Below are 24,183 nucleotides of genomic sequence, written 5' to 3' on the forward strand. Positions count from 1 at the left end.
AGGGTATTTCAGTAAGCACCAAATAACGTGGTTATTTAAAGTAAACAAACTAACATGAGCAAAGATATGACCATCAGCCACTTATGAAATCAGTGATTAAAATCAAATTTGATGAATTTTTGACTAGGCAGGAAAGCCAACCTACAATTACTACTGGACCACAAGAAAAATCTATAAATGTAATCAACCTAAACCCAGGCTAACATGATGCAGTGATCCAGAAGATGGGATAAAAAGATGAAAAAAATGCAGAGAATAAAATATTTCAAGCAATTTCAAAAACTCTGTAACATGTTTGGGTTTAATAGGTGGGGGATAGAGAAAATGCTATGCAAGACCACATGGTGACTTTGAATTTGAAACTGCTCATTGAACTGGAATATTTGAGACTGGAATTGTAATCAAATTCCAGTTGGCTGGTAGCAAGGATCTGCTCTGGTCCTGCTTCAGAACACATATGTGTACCTTTGGCCCCAGTCACACTGCAACACTGGTATCATGCACGTGATCAAATACCTGATTTTTAGAGACACTGAGCAACATCAGCTCCTACTTAGGATCTCTGGGCAGGAGGAGTGGTCTACCAGAGCTGATATTTCTGAGTGGCATTAAGTTCCCAAATTCAAAGTTCTCTGGCCTCTCTGTGAAATATTTTGTACAATCCAAGCACAAGCCCATTGATCTGACCAGGATTATTTTGAAGATTTACACTGTTTAAAAAGGAGAGAATTTTAAAACAACACTCACTAAGGGAGGACTTCCTTATATGGTAACACAGACTCAGAGCTTATGATCATTTGCAAGTGGTATCTGTAAATATTAATGCTTTTTGACATTGAATGCTGTATGCCGTGCATTTTAAGTGCTTTTTAGACTGTGAATGTTTACAGTGAAATGAAGTGCTTTTTCATATGTCTGTTTTCAATTGGAAGTATGGCTTCATTACAAAGAGTGATAGCTTAAAGCTTAGCAGCATGAACATTCCTCCAGAATCAGCAACAAACTGACAAACATCCTTAATAAAACCTTTAAATTGGCTTTGTGGGCACCAGACAGCTTGATGAGCATTAGATGTTCTTTGCTGTCTTTTCTTCAATTCCACCTTCCCAGTACCCAAGCTGAATGCTGACCACTTTGGAGTATGGAACAGTTTTCCTGAGCCTGGGACTTTATTTTGTATTTGGCTTCATTAAGCAAGCATACGCTAAAACCCGATTAAGTTCCTTTACTCACAGGAGTGTGGCTTCCATCAGTATTTTTTCATAACTACTATTAATCCTGCTTCCTTCTTTCAAAATTCCCTGAAATGCCTAAGCAGAAAATCAGTATATTTTAGTATCTAAAGGGGGCTACAAGAAAGAAGTGGACAGACTGTTTAGCAAGGTCTGTTGTGATAGGACAAGGGGAAATGGTTTCAAACAAAAAGAGGATAGAAGGAGAATGTTCTTTTTACAATAAGGGTGGTGAGGCACTGGCAGAGAATGCCCAGAGCGATGGTGGATGTCCCACTCTTGGAGATGCTCATGGTCAGGTTGGTCAGGGCTCTGAGCACCTGATCTACATGTCTCTGTTCATTGCAGGGAAGTTGGAGTAGATCGCCTTGAACAATTTTGCGATTCTGTGAAAACAGTTACAAAGACTTTCGAACACAAGATGAGTATATAATGTTCACAAGCCTCAGTCAAAATGACCTATTCAAGGATCTTAAATATCATGTGATGTTAAGAGAGAATAAACATGCTTATGGATGTATATCCTAAGAAAATGGAAATTTCATTCAGAACAGCCTGCCAGCTCCATCTAAGCAGCAGTTATAAGTGGTCAAAAAATAGGTACAATATCCATCCTGTAGCATGAGAAGAGAACAAAACTATGGACGGTATAAAAATGTCTGCCAAATTTATCTTACTCTGTGCATTGCCATTATACCAGTGCATGCTTCCATTCTCAGCTGCTGAGGAATTGCACAGATCATTAAATTGGATTCCAGAACACTTTGATTTACCCATGTAAGATTTAGGTCACTTTGTCTACTTTTTAAATATAAGTTTCTACTTTGCCTCAATTCTCTGCATCATCTGAAAAAAAAGAAAAAAAAAATGGAAAAGAAAACACAGAAGACTCCAAAGCTAGGGTGGAAATTTTGTTTTGTAATGAGCATAGGAGTGCCTTGTATCTATGTTGTTACTCTGAATCTAACTTGCCTACCTATCTGTCAAGCAAGAATACATGCTGGGGAAGATCAGGTTGCCTTAGTAACCTGAGTCCAGTTGTACAGACTTCAGAATGACTGAATAATCTTGCTTTTCTAAAGTGTCAGCCATCATTGTGCTATTGTATATAACTTACACGTAAAATAGATATCTATTACCAAACTCCCCATAAATACTTTGAGCTTTTCTCATACTACGGGTTAGAGAAGAGACAGACTGGGAAAGCTTTTCCTTCTTTCTTACCATTTGTGACACTCACAGCTATCATCTATTAAAAAAAATAGCTCTTATTCATTGCTCTTTTTTGGGGGGGAACGGTTTGTTAGAAAGGAATGACGGACACCATTACAGATGTAAAACTTCTGCTTCTGCTGCACCATATGTGATCATTAGTCTTGTTTAGAAACGTACTAATTACCTAACATTGATTTTAATACATATTATTGGAATGTTCCGGTTTACAAGACTGTATTAGCATCTTTTTAGGAGACATCTATGAGAAAGAACAGTGACAGCACTTATCTGCTATGACTGTTACTGTGAATAGTTTTTGTAATAGATTCTAAATTTCAGACCTGGATTGTACATAATACACTATTAAATTGTAATAATTTGAATGTTCTAGAGAAAGGAATCTGACGATACCCAACAGAACAATTTTAATTCCATGAGAATATATTTCATTAACCCTTAATCATTTTCACCTTTATGACACTGGAAACACTTCCAGGATTTGATTTAAAAAAACTATTACACCATTAATAAGAGAAAGATATTATTGACAAACCAAAATTCAATTTAATTACTCCCTTGATTCTTCCAGAGGCAGAGAGAAGCTTGCAATTTTCTGACATTATGTTCCATTTTTAATATTGTGAAATAGAAAATGCCTCTGTGTAGGCCAGAAATGTTGCATAATTGCTTTGATCTGAGCTACAAGCAGAGCTATAAAGGTATATTCTGGCTACCTTAAAAGTTTTGTATTTTCTTTTTCTTACATGTTATCCCCACTTGAAGATTTTCTTGCTACTGTTTTTTTAGAAACATTATCACATGTAAGTGACAATATACAATCACAGTCAAACTTTTTCTTTGTTAAACAGGGTGGTCTATATCTTTAGGCAATATGGAAATTACTTAACTATTTTAGGTATGGATAGCTCATCCAACTGGCAACTCCAGAATTTTTATGTAAACTAGACAAAAACTCTAAAAGCTATTTTCAGACCTTCAAAACTAGCACTTAAGTAATTGATAGATTGAGCAGATATTAGTGAAAAGCCGAATTTTACTTTGCTATGAAATCCATATAAGATAGTGGTGAAAAAGCTATTAGAGTTGGGCTGCTAAGGATTGGAGGAAGAAATAAAAAAAAAGTTATCATTTCTGAGTCATGCTGCTCAGTTCTGGCCAAAGCAGTATGTGCTCCCATGTTACATCACGAGTTCCACAGCCTGGTAGCTCAAGGTGCACTCTATCTGGATTAAGATTCCAACAGAAAAGTTCAAAAATCTTGTTTCACAGCTGTAGTTCACAGTTAGTGCTTCTTGTCTTCCTTGCTCTTTTTACAGTTTCTCTAATTCTCCTAAATACCGTGACATTTCTATGTTTTCAAGACTGTGTGAAATCCTACTTCCTTTGAAGATAATACAAATTAGGCCATTGATGTTTGTCACCAAAAATCCCAGATATTCATTATAGAGAAAGATTGGATAAGATAAGCCCAACAAATTGAGACTTCTATAATTAGTTCATTCCAGAAGCTCGCCGTGCATTGTAATTGTGTGTAGCTGTCTTTATTTCTCCTGTGTACCGTGAGCCTCCATGGCAAAATAATCATATGAAATATTTAGACTGGTATGTTATCAGGGACAGATTTTTTAATTCTCAGCTACTGGAGATAGAAATCAAATGTGTTTTAATGCACTCTGAGGAATTTTGCATCCTTTTTCTCAATAACAGGTTATATGCTTATTGATAGCTAGCAACTGCAAACACTTGGCCAGGAATATTTTGTATTATTTTGGAAAGTACTGCCGAGTGGCTCGTTTGGTTACTTTAGGTTTTGCTCATTGATTTAATGAAGTTTCTTCACTTTGTGCATATCCTTACAAGAGCATTAAGACTGACCCTACATTCTTTGTGTCAAAAGGTCGAAAAGATGCAATATCCATAACAACAAAATCAATTAATAAATATGAAAGATATATATGTGTCTAAAGAGTTTAAATCCATCACTTGAGTAACATTGAGTGATAATGTAGACAGGGATTATATGAATATCACCCTCTGATTTGCATTTTAGAAAAAGAAAGATACTGTGATAGGAGAATGCCTAGCCAATGTCAACATTGATCACATCAGTGACTGATCATACCGAGTTAGTTGCACAGCTAAGTGAAAATAATAAATATTCCTTTTCTTTATGCACTATATAGTATGTGATACACACTATATATTGTGTGATACAATGTTAAATTGCAGGCGTAAAGAACTGCAAGTCTAGGGAAAGCCATCTGTACATTTCTGCATGCAATATTAAATTACCCCTCCTTGCATATGCATTATTATATAATTGTTAATTGCATGTTCACATAATAAAAGACGCTTGCCTCATTCCATGCAAAAATGCACCTGTTCTGATCTGAGTTCTTCAGGGAAGACTGAAGTTTATAAAAATGCCCATTTACTTCAAAAATTGACTCAATATTTAGATTTTTTAAGGTTCAAAGTATAACCTCAATCTTACTTAACGCACTCTCCAAGCACTACACTGAAAAGAGAATTATTCAATCTCACCTGGAATTTGTACAATGCCAAAAACCCTACTATCCATATCTCTCATAAACTTAATATATTTTTATAACATCCTATGACCTAAGGACATCTTAGGCTATCCTCAGTAACAGCCAAGAGTATCCACTGTTTGCTGCATTCAATCTGAGACAATGAGAATTTGTTTTCTTTCTGGAAAGATACATGCTTCAATCCCAATTTTGAGTACTTGTCATGCTTTCAGATCAGAGCACAGATTGTCTGCTTAGCAAGAAAATGAAAAATAACTAAATACTGAATGCACTGTCATGACATCATAGGATTTCCCCTTTGGAAGTCCATGCTGGGCACTCCTAATTGCCCTCTTGTCTCTACTATGTTTGGAAATACCTGCCAGGTAGATCTTCCCTACCACATTCCCAGGGAGTGATTTTTTGGCTGACCAGCCTGCAGTTTCCTCCTTCTTGAGGACAGAATTTCCTTTTTTTTTTACCCTCACTTCTCTGAACTGCCCCCCAAAGCCAGGACCTTTCAAAGATAATTAAGCGGAAATTCACAGTGACAGGTGGCACACAAGGATTCATCCCTTCAGTTGCCATACACTTGAGGTGTACATCTTGCATATTGTACAAGCGTAGTCAAGCGCAGTGAAAATGCTGAAGGCCAGTCTTTCCAGTGAAGATCTTGACAGAGAAGCCATGGAGTACCTTGATCTATTCCACGTCCCTTGCCATGAGATCCCTTCACCTTATTCAGCGGTGGGCCCACATTTTCCTGCTCCTCCTTTCAGCACTGACAGGAGCTCTTCCTGTTGCTATCTATGCCCCTTGCTGGGCTAGACTTTGGTTTTCCTACCTCTTGCTCTGCATTCACGGACTGTGTTACTATATTCCTCCTGGACCACGTGGCCCTGCTTCCACATCTTGCACACTGCCTTTTATAGGGTCTGTGTTTGTCAGCAGCAAGCAGGCGCTACTCCAGACTTCTCACAGGAACCACTTCACTCAACGTGAAAGGAATTTGGCTTACTTCAGTGCTGCAAAAGTTTGGCGTGTTTTGTAGCCTATGCAAGTTACTAAAACCTATAGTAACACTTCATGATTACTCTTTCCATCCTACTCTCCCTAAAGAAAGCGGACACAAGTCTAGTAGCATCTAGATGACACTGAGACTACAGGATGACTTTTTCTCCTTTCCACTCATCCCCTTCCCCCCAAATATTGTGGCAAAAAAAAAAAAAATTCTCTCTCATTATATTTGTTTGGCAAATTTTTGGAATGAGAAATAACCTGAAGAGCCAAGACAAAGCACAAAGTAAATGAATTAAGTTTACCAGACTGCATTCTATCACAAAACATCCACATCTAGGATACATTTATATCTCATATTTGTGATAGCACATTAAAAAATGACTTATCTGGAAAGAAGTAAGCATTGTTGGCAGCCATGTACCAAAGATACCCCTTTACCATCACCAAAAATAGTATATTGAGTTATTCAATTTTATACAGTGTGGTCCACAACACTACTGTACTGAAGAGACTTCATAGACTGATACATGCTGCTCTTATGCTAGTTTTTCAATTTACCTAATTTGTACTTGAAAATATAATCTACAGAATATTCCAGGTCCTGACATCAGATACTACTAAAACAAATGTATAAAAAGAGCACTTCCTTTGCTAGATATGAATTAAAATAATAATAATAATATATTTCAGTTTTTAGTTACTATTAGAAGAACTCAGGTCACAGAAAACCAGAAGTACTGACATAAAAGAAAAACAGAAATAAGTAATTTTCCTCTGTAGTAGAGAGGAGTCTAATAGCTTTAAAAATGCATGCTTTGGAGTATGACTAATTACTTAGATCATCGGAAGGGCAAACTCATACGCATAAAATAAACACAAATCTTTGCTCAAATTTTCTAAAGTTCTCAGATACCACATTTCATTACTACCATGACAGCAAGTGTCGGGAAGCAGACTGACATGAGTCTTCTCCTGAGTTTTTCAGAAGTGGTCAGGAGTAGAAAATTGGAACTTTCATGAAAATCATTGCTGCAGCTTTAGCATAATTCATTTTTAAGCCTTTAGTTAGATACAATCTGAGCCCAAAGCTCTTCAGATGATAGTGACTGTGTTATTTTATAGTTTGTCCATGAAGGTGTATCTTGCTGTAGAGTAGAGAATGAGATCAAGACACAGAAATCTAAAATGTTTGTCTAGGCAGCCATATCAACACACTGTTCCATCAGACGCTCATTCAGGGAAATGTATACAAATGAAAGTAAAAATGCCTAAAGATATTCCATTATCATATAGATACAAAAACATGTAACACTGATATTTCAGACGTGCTGATCTAAAAAGAAAACTCAGTAGTTTTCTGTAAACAGTCACTGTGGACCACCAAGGCTCCCACATTTCTGCTTCGGTTTCAATTCTTCATAATTCTATTTTGATCAATAAGTCTAGATTGGAAAAAAATTAGATTATATTGGTGAATCAGGCACCTTAGTTATGACATATTTAAAGTTTTCCTGAAACACCAGATGGCTGGTGTATATTATGTAGTTTTACTGAGATGAAATTTAAAAGAACTAAAATACTCCACATGCTTTTATTATTGGAACGCTCAGTGTGTCACCTAAAGAAATCTACAAAGGGAGAGAATAAGGCTTGTCAACTGTTTCACAGTAATTACAGCTCTCATGAGATAATGCTAGAAAATTACAATATAGCTTAAAAGAATAAAATGTAAAAGACTTTTTTTCAATCAGAGAAACAAACAAACACCATTTGTAACATTTATGCAAGAAAGAGCTTATTTCAAATGGGTAACCATCAGTATATTAGACATGTAATCAACTATAATAAAAACAAATTCTGTCAGTGTTTAATACTGCACATTGTCCACAATTTATACTGTATATTTTAGCTGTGTTTTTCTGTTTTTCCCACAAGCCTTACAGATATTCACAAGGTTTGCCAGTTCATTTAATACCATATATTAAAATAATATAAAGCTTCAGACACTTGCTTGAAATATTGCCTTAGAGCTCTAGAGCTTTCAAACCGGCACATTTTAGTGTACTTACGGTCATTACATAATGGTCCGCTAAAGGAAGTCATGCTACAGTCACAACTGAATCCATCCCACTGCTGCAAGCACACTCCCTGGTTTGCACACGAATCCTCTTGGCACGTTGTGCTGGGGCCTGATGAGAACATACAAAAGAGAACTTGCACTTTGGCTCCCAACAAATGCATTTCTCACTGGATCACATTAACTAGTTGCCAATATCTCAAACAGAACGAGCAAAGTTACCAAGGAAAACGCACATAAACTTGCTGTTTTTTCGCAGCAGCATGTAATATTAAAAAGGTGTTTTTGCTTTAATTCTACGATTCATATGTCATAAACACATAAAAATGCACAAACTGAAGCAGCATTATTCCAGGTAGAGTGGAGATGTTAACTTTATTGCGAGTTATTTGTTAATCTCATCTCAGACCATTAACTGGCTAAATGTTCTCTAACAATTTCAGTATTATATTTTCCTGTAAATACATTTCAACCAGCGAAGTCAGATGCCACAGAAAGCAAAGCTCTGGGAGATGAAACTAAAGGAAAATAAAATAAAACCCAAACAAAACTAAACTAAAAAAATAAATAAAATGAAGCTACATTGCACAATGCTTTTAATTCCAGAAATTGCTTTAAATTGTTTAGGTCTGAAATTAAGAGAAGCTTGGATTCTTTGAGATGAATGTTGGCAAGTACTGAGTCACATGCTTCAGGGATCCCATGCAGATTTGTTTTTTAAGGGAAAATGAAGAAAATCAGACTACTAATGAACCGGCATGCCAAAATGTGACATACACATGAAAAACAAACTACTCTATTTCTAGAGGACCAGAACTAGACTACCGAAATATAAAGAAATTCAGAAAGGTATGATCAAAGCACTAAAGTAGTCACTATACAAAACATACTCAAGACTGAAAGCCTTTATGCAAACTCTGCTGGAAAAATGAAGGTTCATGTAGCACATTGTTTTAGAGGTGTGAAAGACAAAATCTGAAACAAAATAACACACTTCGAGTTCTGAAATGTACAGAGCATTTATTGCAGAAATCCAACCGTGCATTGGGGGTTTCAGTCTTGTTGAATACACACAGGGCTATCTACCTTGCAAATCAGCTTTCATCAATGCAACTTTGTCAGCAAAATAAAAAAGCAAAATATATTAAATGTTAGTAAGCAATATTGAAATGGCAGCAAACACAGAAAAAACATTCAGAATAAAGTGCATGCTGCTGTTAAAGAGAGGAAGAAATGCCATATAATGCAAACAAATTAACGCTAATAGCCATAAATCTTCAGGCAAGCCAAAATAAGAAAGCAGTAATTTGCCAGTATTTTACTACAAATATAATGGTTAATTGAGCTGATGACATGTAATGAAAGAAAATTAAAAGTCTTTTTCCCCCCCCACACCCCCCCGGATAGATATGAATGCATTAGCAGAATAAATGCATGGCTGAATCCTGACTAGCCATTTGTCATGTTCACATACACTGAATTCAAGAATAATTAGCGCTGTCATCCACTCTGGTCTTTCTTTTTTCTAGCCCTTTCTCCATGACTGGTGAATGAAGACTGAAATACGGATCATGAATTACTGACTCCTTGCAGCTCGCATCCACGTTTCACACCAATTTTTGACATAACAAGAAAAAATTTGATTCTGGGATTATAAAATTCTCCTAAATTGTTTTGGGGAATACACATCTATATCCATTTAAAACTACCAATTCCAGTTAGGGATGACAGAGCAAATCTGGCCCTAAGATTATGTAAATCCTCTAAATTATTCTGGAGAGAAAGATCCACTTAAACCCATCTTTCGCACTGCATCTTCTTCAAAGATCTCAGCGTGGGATTTTCATTTGATTTGCCATTATTTTAGTAATCAGTCAGTTCAATGGCCACTTGCTTTAAACGAGTCCCTGCTTGAGCGCACCTCTCAACCAGGGCCTGAACAGTCATCACTGTGATTAAGGATGAAAGACAACGTACGCAGCATCACTGTTCAAGCAAGACTATTAACTGCTTTGTTATATTTTCTCATATTCAAATAATAACAACAATATCCACAATGGATTGATTGCAGTACGCAGACATAAGACTGTGATTTTCCTTTCATAGGAGCTTTGAGCCCAGAAGTTTAAACATTTGGGCATTACATCACCCTTTCTTGAGCTGGGGATTATAATGACAGAATCCCCTAGCTGACAAGACACTTACATTTTTTTCCTCACCAGATTCTGCTACTCAGAAACTTTACAAAGATGAAGTGAAAATATCTGTAGGTGTTTAAATGTTATATATTCATGCATTTATTTACACTTTAGTTATGCAATGTTAAGTTTCCTCATCGTTGCAAAAGTAGAGCAAAAGTCACAAGGACTTAAAAGTACAAAAACTGCAGGACCCTGTAGGCATATGAAAAGGTGCACGTTAAAACAAACAAATATGAAAAAATACAGATAAGATCTTGGTAGAAAAGGTTATTCTGCTTCTTTTGAAATTTCTTAGCACTTTTTGTTTTATCTGTAGTCGTCATTATTCAAAAAAATGCCATCATGATTGGCTTACATGGAAGGTTTTTCTTGGAAAAAAAGAAGAGGGAGAGAGAATGGAGACAGTTTAATATTGGTAAGTACTATAATATCTACCTTAATTGGTTTATATACTCCTACAGATTTTACAAATCTATGTTATTTAGTAAAAGATTGTAATACACTCATCTCAATCACTCACCTTTAGAATAGTTAACTAAAATGTCAATCAAATTTATTCAGTCTTCACTGTGGGCTTTTTAATTGACTGAATTTGGTCTCTCTTTTTCATATGTCTAATGTAAAGGCTTATGAGCTATACATATTACACAAAAAGCATTCTTTTAGGTGGTGTGTACAATGTTTTATCATATGTACAAAAAAAATTCCACATCTCATCACCAAGAATCTTCATATATGTCAAGAAATTTTCTACATAGTTATTTTCAAACAAATTATCTAAGTACACGTATGCAGTGTGTTATTTTCCTAATATATTAAAATTGTTTTTCTAATATTTTAGTATTTTCTGTAATTCTGATTAAAGTGCATAATGTACAATGGATCTGACTAAAGAAAAGCAGGGTTGACACAGTGTGGCTCTGGGGTTCACCGTTAACAGTTTGAAGAGCTAGTTAGCATATTCTGTTTTTAGTTGTTAGTTTCTATCTATTCTAACCATTGAAAATGTGTCAACAAGATGAACTCAGTCACACGTAAATTATATTTAATGCTCAATGACAGAGAACAGATATCTTCAGCCTGTGGATGAAATTTTGAAATGCAAACTTTACAACTTGCCACCCCAATAATATAATGTGGGGCTGCAAAAAAATATTCCTAAGAAAGAATTTTTAACATGCATTTATGGCAGTAAATTTATTGACAAATTTCAGTCTTTTAAGAACAAAGCCCTAGCAAATAAAATTAAATCATAGCAACAAACATGACAGAAGAGAGAAAAAGACCTTACACCCCTCTTTTTTTTTTTTTTCATAGGGGAATTCAATCTCAAAAGAATCTGAAGAATATCAAATCTAAGCGTCTCATTTTGGAGGCTGAAGTATTAGCAAAGGACATACACTGTCTTTTGGATTGACAGTGATTGTGACTAATGCATTTTGCTTTGAAATTAATTCTACTACTGTGTGTCATGAGCTCTTTGGACTCAACAGCTCAGGGGATTTACAGACCTTAAACATCTCATTGTCATTTGAGATGCAAAACTGTTCAGTTCTATGGATGGAGACAGTCCTGTCTGCACACAGCAGCAGAGCACTGGGCAGCCTGAGGCATACAACAAATTTCTAGGAGGCAGCTACATTCGCAAGACTTACATAGTATTTTATGTGCCAGAATATATTTGTATATCTGACCCATGGTCTGCAAACAAGAGACCAACATGGGTCAAACAGCCGAAGATCTAATGCAAACAAGGGAGATGGAAGAGTTAACTTGCAAGCTTTACACAAAGGAGGGTGAAAGGAGATATTTCATTCCATGCCGTTAAAGTTTTCTTTCCATCAGCATAACTTTTGGTGAGGCAGATCTCTGAGAACCAGGCAGCACATCTGGTTTAACCATTCTGCCTGTGTCAGATGATTTTGGTGTTGGAAAAAGCTGATTCTCCACCGAAGGGAACAATATTTGTAATGCCTTTATTAAACTGCTGGTAGCTTTATTAAATTCACTGACAGCTGAGTTGCGCCATTGGTTTAAAAGATGAACTTGCATTCTAGGCCTATGGCAATATTTCTTTGAACTACATAAAATTCATTTAGAAAATTACATAATCTCAAAAGAAGCTATGAAATGTATAATGGAATTAAAGCGTAGTTTGACTCTTTAAAGGGATGGTACTGGCATGGAATTTACTCATGACGTTCAGAAAGCAGAATCTAATTTTCCAAACTCAGTGTAAATGAACATATATATATTTTTCATACCAGACAAATATAGATACTAAGGCTACGGAAAAATAAGTTGTGAATTTTACATATTTCTACGTTCTATCAAGAGAATTTATATTGGTAACTAAAGGAAACAGGAAAGGAATGAGCAATTTCCACCCATACAAACTTACTGTAGGTACAGTAAAAGAAAAGAGTTTGTCAGAAAGTTTGATGTGGCAAAGCTTGAGGAAACTCCTCCCAGCTTTATTAGATTAGTCTAAAATGTGTATTTACAAACTTAACACACTTGATAACAAAATGATTGAGATTCGGAACTGAAACACTACAATGTCATTTACACAATTTCTGCCCACAGAAGAATGGCTCTTGAGAGAGGAAAACATGTAAAATTGAGCGTGAATAAAATATATATATAGGGACAGAAAATTCATTTAATCTATTTCACAAAACAAAGTAAAATAAGTGGAACTGAATGAAAGGAGCAAAAAGAACTAGATTGATACCCTTGGTATACAAATACACCTCTTACAACTCTATCCTCCCTTACATTCCACAATATTTAAGTTGTGTCAAAATGGGAGATAAAACATATTTGGTTGCTACTAGCTTCACACACGAAGATCCGTGACAATACAGATCTCAGAGGTAAGCAAAAATAGAGTGGAGGGAAGACTGATCTTCAAGAGTGTCATAAATTATCCTCCAATTAATAAACACAAAAGGTCTGCTTTAGAAGTGTCTTTAAGTAGCTAATGCCTTAGCATTAGCTAACATCTGAGCATTATGAAGATATAAAGGATTCCATTGAAGCTAATTGATATTGTTTCTATTATTACTTAAAACACATCATAAGTAAATAAGATACATGCAAAATAACTAGGCTAGTAGAGAAGGATGGAGCCTACATTTAACATTTAAGAAGTTAACTCACGTTCTCAGATCCATCTGTGCCGTAGGGCAGGCACAGATTTTTCTCCACAGTACTAACAGAAATGCAGTCTATGTAAGAAGGGTTCCAATAAATTAAGTTATAAGCAGGTAAGATATTGACAAACCACATAGAGTATACGTATTGACAAAACTCAGAATTAGCATAATACTTGCACTATGATATAAAAAGACATCAGCATATTCAGTACCTTCACATCCTCTTTCTATTTGCCCATTGCAGAAGAGAGCATCTGAAATTAGATCAGGGAGCCGTCCATTCAAATCAACTGATGCAAGACAGCCTTGAAACCCCTCCTTTGCATGCACCAGCTTTGGTAAGGACTTATACATTTCTTTGGCTACTCCTCCAATATACAAATCACCTGTTAAGAAGAAGGAAATATTAGCCACAGGACAAAAAAAAATTGCTGTAGAATTTTTTTAACCTTCAAAAAAACAATCTTCAAAATTTTTCTGAGACCTCACTAAACTTTCAGAAGTTGCAGTATTTGCTCTTTACTCTGCTCCTTCAAGATGATTTAACTCAGCTCTTCTCAGGGTACTGGGAAAGACACCTGTTAGAGAGAAGTTTTCAAGAGAAGACAAAGCACATCCTTCTTGTCACGAGGAAGGAATAGTGGGAAGGTTTTGTAGGTGCTTAGCTAGCACAATTGCTGATGAAATGATTGTCTGAACACTGCTGGAGCTCCACTCTATTACCAGTTTTGTGTTGCACTGCTTGTAATATTTGAGAGACACTGCTTTATTATATAAATGTAAAAGAAAACACTGGCAGTACAGATGATGTGAGAAGACTTAGCAGGACTATTTTTCAAACACATATCTATTTTTCCACAGTTCTATGACTTAGAAGTACCCGGAAATGTTATTTATGTGCCAGCTCTCATATATAGGAAACACATTTCTATTCCACAAATGAGGATTTTAGGATTTAGAATTTACCTTCTTCTAAAATGCATCCAACACAGGCACGTCACAAACATGTTCAGGAAACCTACACCCAGATCATTCTGACTACGGATCCAGAACACTGGTGTAAAAGACAGTAAGTGGTGCACTAAGATACACCTAAGGTTCATTTATCCGGAACCATCACATGAAAAGTAGAGCAAGAAGAGCAGGCTCAGAGATCTATCTAATGAGAAAGTTATGTATACCAGTGTTCAGCAGTAAAATGATTGATTCTCCTCTCCAAAATTTGTACCTTGAGTCAGTCATTTGGGAACACGGGTGGTTAGATGACTTCAGAACAGCATTCTGCCCACTGAGCAAAAGGAGTTTTATTATCCAAAGTACTTATGATGGTGGACAGGTACTATAAACAGCTCAGAACCTTGGGTAACAGGGCTGCAAGCTGGCTCTTTCCTTCGAGTAATGTGTAGCTCTGAGATTTACTTTGGAAGTGCACTAACACAGAGGAGGGGATGCATTGCTGTTTTAAAACATTTCAGGCTGTGCCTTTCTTTCACATACTTGGCATCTCAGGTAAGCAGAACACTTTTCCTCTTCTCTTCAAACTAACACAACCTACTTCCATAAAGTGTGCCTTAAGTGTCAGACTACAAGCTTTGCTAGCTGCTTTCCATACCTAACATTTCCTAAATGTTTACCATGCTTTGTAGGTAGATTTTAAAGCAACAGAACCAGCTATCATCACTACCCTATGTGGCTAATTTTAATTCGTTATCAGTAGGAACTGCAGCCACACCTTTTCCTAGCTCTCCTGGCATTCTCACTTGTTTGCAAGGGAGTGTAATTCAGGGCTGTTAGTAAGAGCTTATAGTTTACCTGCAAGGAAATGACCTGAATCAAACAACCGCATATTAGACCGAAACATTTTTATTCACTGCATACCAGCCCTGAACACTCAACTGTGTTTGAATCACGGAAGCCAAAAAACTTAGGAACATGTGTATTATTAATCTTATAACCCATCCAACCAAAAATCTTAGCAATTGTTATATGATCATATGCTAAGAAACCTCAAGCTTTCCCCATTCACAGAGATAATTTGAAAAACAAAATAATGCTTTCCTCTGGAGCTTTAAGATATAGTATAAATCTCAGAATCGTGATGTTAGGCATGCCAGCTTAATATATGGTGATCCCTGTGTTCCTACAAATAGGACATAATTCATTCACAGTAGAAAAATTTCAATATTTTTCAACCAGCTGCACTGGAAACAAGTTAAAATCTCTTGCCTCATCATAAATGTTCACCACCTTGTTCTCAGGTGAAACATTCAGAAAGTAAAGCTCTTATGGGTTTTCTGCAGTTCTATTCTTTCAGTCATTGTCAGCTCAGAATATAGAGACAATTCATCTGAACTGACTGCAACAGACTTAAAAGAGGGAAACTCCAGAGACCAATGGAAAGAAAGTCATATTTATGCTAGAAGGTCAATTTTTCCCTTCTTCTTGATGCACATGCAATCTCTTTTTAAAACTCACGACCGAACAACCATTTTTATTCTTTGAACAATTAAACCTTTAAAAGTGCAGACTTTCAAATTGATCCCCTGCTCCTGAGATCCATCTCTCAAGAAAATGGAGACTGTGACGTACAGTCATTTAGCAATTGTTCTGATGAATGAGTAGAAGAAGTTTAGGTTACAGTGGCAGCAAATGGAGATGAACTCAGAATCCTTGCTCTTGAAAATATAACAGTGGAATATAGCCAATTAGGTATTGTATTTACAGAAGTGTGATACATTAAATAATGTCCAGACATAAACTGTAACTGATTACTTACAGTTCCTTAAAATTCTTGATACTTAGAACTGATCATCATGCACCAATGCAGTGAAGTTTCCACAAAAACAGATGTTCTTTGGATAACACTTTAACTTAGCTGATGTTCAAAATAACTTGCATTCTGCTTCCGCATTAACTAATGCACTACACTACCACAAGCAGCCATACTGACTCTTGGGTTTGAACTTTTCAAACTATCTACAAGTATTTCCTACAAGCTGAAACTTTCCCAGATTTAATATCAAGTGTGATTTGAGTTTGCTGCTGATAGCATAAAATAATGCTTTCTTGCAGAGACATAACTTCTTTTGGCATTTTTTCCTATTTGCCATCACAAACATTTTGCAGAGCTGTTTTTATTTCACTTAATAATTTAACACTCTTCATTTCTGTGTTCATCACTTGAAGAATTAGATTTGTAGGAATAAAACTCAGCCCATCAGAAATTCAGGAGAGACAACTGCAGAAAATGTTCTAAGTAAAAATATTTAAGAATAAGATATTTATCTAGGCTTTCACTAAAAGAGATAAGAGGAATTAGCAGATTATGAGGCAAATTCTCAGGTTTTCCCATCTTATTCACTTCTTACGTAGCACAGCTTTACTTCTGGAGATGTCACACATTAAAAGCCTTCAGGATTAATGCCTTCTTGCACATCTCGTTACCTTTATGAATTACATACAAATTATAAAGTAAGATAATATAGTTCACCAGATCAATAGTGTGAGATCATGACACTACCAAAGATATCTGCAGCCTAAATGCAACACTATTGCAACACTACTATTACTGGAAATCGGGGGCCATTTCAGAGTTAAAGCACAACCGAAACTGCAATTCTATTTCTTTCTTCTTTTCCATAGATAACCATTTTCTAAGATACATACTGATTGGAATATACTGTTATATTCATTATTACAGTGCTAACCATAGATTATGGAACTATAATTTAGCTATTATGTTTTGCATGTGTATTGTGTGAAGTTTATTTTCTTTTATAAATGTATTCCTGGAAATTGTCTTTATTTTATTTTTTTTTTCATAAGCTTCCTGGTTTTCACTAATTTAAAAAGAAAAATAACAAATACATATAAAATATGCCAACTGGCAAATAGAGAAGAAAAGAGCGAAGGAGAGAGCAGAATGCTCCAAAAATTCCTTTGGATATCTGGAGAAGCTTCAGAGTTGCTAGAGAAGCTTCAAACTCTACTTGAGAGCGGATGCTCCTTAGTCTCACAACTCCTCTTATTTATACTAGAACTAACTACATAGAGCTGTTCTGTTTTATTTAGAGAAGGAGGATCATTTCCTCTCTTCATTTTTCTGAGGCCAAAAATACGTAAGTACACGAGAGTGTTTCTCACTGGCCTGTGCATTGTGTGCTAGAGGAATCACCTGGAAGGCAACACTTTCAGAGCTCCGTATACAAACCACAAGAATAATATTGCTGGTCACTTATACCATGTGCTCTGGTAGTGGGTTTTATTTATTATTTACATCTCTTCACATATAATGCCGAACTTCGATGATACCTGCAGCAGCTTTCCAATCTACATCTCTCTCTTTTCTGACTTAGGGATGATTTGCGCATTGAGGAACACGTGAAATTAACACAGAAAAAAAATTGCTTGTTTGTAAATGAACACAGGTTCTCAGTGTAGTCAATATTTGAACCAGTTACAAAAAAATGCACAGAACACCACGCAACCACAAGTCATGTACATCTGTTGGTGAAACGGATACTGCCAAATCCTTCCATGATAACTACTTTTCTTTAAATCACAAATATCTATATTTCTTCCAAATAGGAGCTTTCTTAATTCTAAAATGAAGCAAGGTAAAATAAAAATTGAAGATGCTGTTTAATGGACATCTTTTCTGAGCAGGTAACAGAAGTGACATTGCGTGGCAATACATACATTGCTGACAGGTCATTCCATGGGCTTTTCTCCTTTCCTGATTTGTGTCCTAACCCAAGAATTCTTATGGGATATATACTGATGAACAAAAACTGTTAATTTAAGGACTACCATTGTCTTCCAGCACTAGTGGAGAGCACATATAAAAAATGCTCAGGAAATAGTAGCTTAATCAAAGTCAAGCTGCTTTACTTTCCTGAAATTTTATGCTTTGCCATATGTAGCAGGTGTTCATTTCTTGACAGAAACGAGTCATTCAAATATGGTTCTATTTATGAACAAAAACTTACTTAAAAAAGGAAGAAGTAAAACTCTGGAAGGATTTGTGGTGTGGCTTTTTCAGAATCCATGAAGACAACATCCCTTGCATATTTTTATACGGCTGCACAAAGGCACTTATAAATCCATCACCCTCTCCAAAAGTGGACAATCTGTCTTCTTGTCCTGTTGTTTTTAACTGTACTTTCATCTATTCCTTCATTTCTTCTCTTTCATTATCGAACTCTGTATGCCTTATTTCTAATGTCACACTGTGCAAAATCACTACTATTTCTAGGAAGAAGTCTGCTTCTGTGCTATACCAGGAAGAGATAGATAGCCCTGGCATAACGTGGTGGGTTCTGAAAGCACAACATGCATCTCTGCCATTCCTTTATATGACGTATGAAGATACAAAGGAATAGCTGGCTGTGGCAAAGCTGAGGTGGCAGGCATGCTTTTCTCCAAACGCACTGTTTCAAAATGATCAACTACATAACAGCTTCTTCCCTCAGGCAGACAAAGAGGAATGAAGACCACAAAGACTGAGAAATACTATAAGGAAAGCATAATCTCAAAAGAAAAAAGTGCTCACTTTCTTCTAGTCCTTCACAAAGCAGATGATTTGCTGTTACAAGACCAATTGAAATTACTTTGTAATGTCTTGCTCAGTCGCACTATAAATTACCAGGTGGACCTCAACATAAGATGGTCCCAACTCATAATATTTTTGAGTTATTTGAAAGGTGAAAGTAAATCATTCTCATGACCCGAGTACACAACCTGAGATCAGGTTGCTCAGAGCCCTGTCCAGCCTGACCTTGAATGTCTCCAGGGATGGGGCTTCCACCACCTCTCTGGGCAACCTGTTCCAGTGCCTCACCACTCTTACCATAGAAAGCTGTTTCCTTACATCCACTCTGTCCCCTTCTTTCTTACAGCCTCCCCTTTGATAAAAGGCTGCTATCTGTTCTCACCAGAGCCCTCTCTTCTCCAGGCTGAACAGCCCCATCTCTCTCAGCCTGTCCTCGCTGGAGAGGTGTTCCATCCCTTGGATCACTTTCATGGCCCTCCTGTCGATGCACTCCAACAGGTCCATGTCTCTACTGTAGTGAGGACTTTACATCTGGACTCAGTAATCCAGGTGGCGTCTCACCAGCGCAGAGCAGAGGGGCATGATCATGTCCCGCGCCCTGCTGGCCATGCTGCTTTCTGGGCTGTGGGGGCACACTGCTGGCTCATGTTCAGCTTGCCATCCACCAGTACCCTCATGTCCTTTTTGGCAGGGCTGTGCTTGATCCTTTCATCCCACAGCTTCCACTGATAGTTGGGGTTGCCACAACCTTGTACTTGGCTTTGTTGAACCTCATGGGGTTCTCCTGGGCCTACTACTCAGCCTGTCTAGGTCTCTCACCTCCCTGCCTTCCATATATCTTTAGCATAGCTTTCAGGAGGATTTCTTCAATTAACTTTGCTGTCACAGAGATGAAGCTGACAGTCAGTAGCTCCCTGGGTTGTTGTTTCTATCCTTCTTAAAACTGGGTGCTATATTGCCTTTTTCCAGTCACTGGGGACTTCACCTGACTTCTCAACTATCATTGACAGTGGCTTTGTGACTACATCAACCAATTCCCTCAGGAATTCCCCTTCCGTTTCCCTGTTGCCTTCTCCTGTTGTCTCAGTGGTCCCTGGCTCATTGTCGTAAATGTTGCCAGCACATCTCAGTGCAACAGATTGAGCTGGTGTTTCTAGATTGTCTCCTCCCATTTTCATTATCATCACTAAATGCTCACTTTCTGTTCCATATTAGAAAAAAGATTTTGATACTTATAAAAATAAGTTGATGAACTGTAATTGCTCCCTTCTGAATAAATCAAAAAGCCTGCTGTGATCATAATCCAAGCTATGAATTGGAGGATAGCTGACAAAGATTTAAATGATGCAACCACACAGCTCCTGCAGCATATTCACTCCAGCATATGGCTTTTTACAGTACATACTAGGCACTTCCTGTGCATTCACAGACCTGTTTGGTGCTAGAATCAAGCATTACTGAACTTTGTCTACCACTTGCAAAGCACGTGGGGGAAGACATGAACATGTAAACCTAGTGCTTTATGCCACTTATTTACTTCAGCAAGCCTATTCTGTAGCTTCAGTATTGATTTGTGGTTAAAGTCTTGGTTTTGGTGTGTTTTTTGTTCATTTATATGTTAGTTTGGCTTTGAAGAAAATTGGGCTTTTAAAATATTTTCCTTGCTGGATTGATGATCTCTGTCGCAATTACACTCTCTTTCAGTAAATAAAGGAAAGGCTGGCTAGGTTATTAGTCCAGGTTCTCCTTTGTTATTTATCCTTTCAAATGCTTTGGGCAAGAGGCAGTTGTATGATGTGGCAGATGGTGCCTTCTGTCTTCCTCATCCCTCTACTGATAACCAAGCAAGGCAAAGGTATCAAAAGAATGTATGGGTTAGCAAGATGCTCTTTCCTGAAGAAATACAGAAACAGAACTTTTCAGACCAATTCCACATTGCCTTCAGCATCTTCCCTGAATATTTCATTAAAGGTATTAGAAAATAAAGAAAAAGGTAAGGGAAAAGGGGAAAATGGGAAAAAGGGAAGAGGGAAAGGAAAGAGATCATAAGCACTGAAATTGCTGGCACTGTGAGTTTTCTTCAGTCATCCTTATTGGCATATAGGATGCACTGTAGATATCTGTCAAGAAAATTGAACTTTGAAGATATTCCCTTCATCGGCTGATACTGCTTATATTTTCTACTCATTTTAGAACAGGATTGTAATTCACACCGACAAAAGACAAAGGTGGTGAAGATTAAAAGAGATGATTAAGAAAACTTGCAGAGTTGATAGGTGCACCAAGAAAAATTTCTCATGCTATTAATTTCTAAGGCAGTCCACACTGGAGATAGATCTGCTGTTCTACCTTTTTCCAAGTCTCCTGATCCCATCATGCTATTAATATGTTTGCATTTAGGATTTTCCACACTCGATATGAATATGCATCTGCCTAGAAACTTCTTCTCATGCTATTGTTATGCTGCACACTATTTTATACCTCAGGCTCTCCCTGATGTGTTCTGCACTTACATACTTCACCTCCTGGTGCTCAGTTTTCAATCCTTCTACACTGTTTGGCTCTGCTCAAATAAGCTCAATGCTTATGCAAACACGCTCATGCTTTTTTAAAGAAAACATTTCAAAAAGAGGTAAGTAAAGCTATATGATAGAAAAGGGGGGAAGGGGCCATGTCCTTAGCAGATGAGTTTTCAACAGGCAAAAACAGATATGCAGAAGGGACGTGATTAACTATGAACATTCTTCCAAATTTCTCCACGTTAAAAATTACAATTTCTCTAGAATTCATCAATCCTTTTCTTAAATTACATATATTCTCAAACAGGAAATGGCTACCCAAAAGCATTTTTCATTTTCTCGATAGTAATGATTCTCTGTTTCCCAATCAGTTTATTTCACAGAATCATTTCTCTTTGTCCCACCTACACTCTCCCCATCCCCCAGAAAACTAGATGAATGGCACTGGCATAGATAAAAAAAGAAAAAAATTAATCAGATTTAAAATGAAAGCCGTCTGCTTGTCCAATGGACTATGAGGAAAGTTGGTGATGTGTAAGAAATGGTAAATAATAAAGTCTAATTGCCATATAAATGTGCGTGGTAATCCATCTCCCACAGAACTGATGCTATACCAATTACTTCATAGATGAGGGGGATGGTTGTGGTATAGAGGTGAGGCATTCAAGCACATCAACTGTCTTTCTTCCCTGTTCTGACCACTTCTACACATTGAATGCATCTGAAAAAACAGACAAAATCTAATGAAGCAGGGATTTCCATGCCATAGTGTATTTGGATATCCCTTCCAAGATAAATTATTCTTCTGAAATCACTTATTGATTCTCTACTTCAATAGCCAACACATGCACTTCGGAGAGCTTGTTTTCAAAACAGTGAAGAATTCTGCTTTCCGATGGGTAGCCTGGACATCAGAGACCAGCAGAATCTACAAAACTCTAACCCCTATCTGGACTATCAGGTAAAATTCTTCACCTAAACCTATGAAGAAGTTGACAGAGGTTACCTGTGCTCAGTTTGAATGTGGGTTTGCAGACGGAAACATTTTTTGTTACATTATCATCCTCTTTACCCAGACAACTACCTCTAGACTCGGATGAAAACTGCTTGGTCAGAATTCCAAAACTTGTGGGGAGGACTGTACAATACCCATGGCAGCATACTTTGAAAACAAATTTAGGATGTGCTTTTGGGAGAATGTTAGTATTCAGCAAATGTGCCCCTCAGAGACCCAGTATAGTACCTGTGAATGCAGCTGGGGGAGAGACAAATTTATCACTTCATGCGAGTTAAGATTATGTTCCAATTACAGCTTGCAGACAACAAGAATTCAGAACTTTGATAGTGAGTTGTATTTAAGTTAAATCTTCAGGGTTTTTTTTTGTATGTTTTAGGAGCATACGTGTTTTCTACATTAGTACTAGCACAACTTTTACTTTGTATTCCAGAAGGCCTTGAAAGAAACTCCACAATCAGAGATGGTAATAACCTTCATGCTGAACAGCTGTGGGAATGTAGGCTTCGACCAGAACTCTTTGGCCCGGCCACCCAGCTGCCTCTTCCTGTCTCTGCCCTCACCATTCTCTGCAAAAGGAGGGACAGAGAAAAACACTCTTTGTGCTCCTAGTCCCTTAACCAGTTGTCTCAAGGCCCTGAAGTCCCTCTTGAGTGTCCTCACACTTCCTGCTGGAACTTCATCACTGCCTATGCAAAAAATCAATAATGGAAAATAATCTGTGGGCCGCACCAGGAAAGGCAGCTTTCTCTTCATATCACTAACCCAGGCCCAAGATGGGTGGCAGACTTCCCTATGAAGTGGGCCCTGCCTGCATATCAGGCCTTCCATTCCCTTCAGAAGGGACAAAGACCTATCAATTTCCTTTGTGGAAGCAGTTTTGATGCAGAGGGAGCATAACCTGACTTTACCTTTGCAACACTTCCATTCCAGATGAACCGTCATCCTTAGTGCAGCTTGGTTCCACTTGCAGAGCCCCATTCCTATTAACCAAGGGCACCTGGGATGGAGCAATCACTGAGGAGATGTGCCTGCTGCAGGCAGGAACACATTGCCGTTGCCCTTTATCCTTTACGGGCTCAGCCAGGCAGAGAAAGGATCGTATCATCTGCTGTGTCTGCCTGTTGGGCCTGTCTCAGGGAAGGCGATTCCAGCGACCTGTCCCTCTCTCACACTCAGGGATACTCCTCACCTCCTACCAGAGCTCTGTCACTAAGCAGAGGAGTTCCTCCACCCAAGCACACTCCCACAGCTGCGCTCACTGCCACCGTTCTGTACCAGCAGGACAGCTGGGCACACCCTGCTGCCCAGCTCTTGGGTGCAGCCCGTCCCCTGGAGCTCTGTCTGGGAAGCGGCCTCGTTGTGGTGGGTGCAGAGCTGAGAGGCCGAGGCCTCCTGCCTGGTGGATACCAGCGCTCTCTATTTGAACTGGCAGAGCTTCGGCATCCAATTACCAATTGTTAATCTGTACATATATATTTGCTACACTAGAAATCTCAAAGAACAGCTCTGTTTTAAGTCCCTTATTTTTCCTTTCATACAGAGGTTGCTTTCTCAACACTGTCAGGAAGACAGCAGCTGCATTCACCATTGTCTACTCCAACATTAGGAAGGATCTATTTACTGGTGACAGTATTTGGAGT

General features: G+C 37.6%; 1 protein-coding gene across 22 annotated transcripts in view; it reads right to left on the reverse strand.

Annotated features, from left to right (window-relative positions):
• The window catches only part of NRXN1 (neurexin 1), a 658,401-nt gene that overhangs the window by 330,117 nt on the left and 304,101 nt on the right, over nucleotides 1–24,183 (reverse strand). For all 22 annotated transcript variants that reach the window (XM_021391173.1, XM_021391197.1, XM_021391180.1 and 19 more), the window contains 2 exons: nucleotides 13,668–13,841; nucleotides 8,089–8,208 (listed from right to left, as the gene is read on the reverse strand). In XM_021391173.1, the coding sequence (XP_021246848.1) occupies nucleotides 8,089–8,208; nucleotides 13,668–13,841 (294 nt within the window). The remainder of the gene's footprint in view (nucleotides 1–8,088; nucleotides 8,209–13,667; nucleotides 13,842–24,183) is intronic.

Source organism: Numida meleagris, chromosome 3 (genome assembly GCF_002078875.1).
Source record: "Numida meleagris isolate 19003 breed g44 Domestic line chromosome 3, NumMel1.0, whole genome shotgun sequence".
Classification (NCBI taxonomy): domain Eukaryota; kingdom Metazoa; phylum Chordata; class Aves; order Galliformes; family Numididae; genus Numida; species Numida meleagris.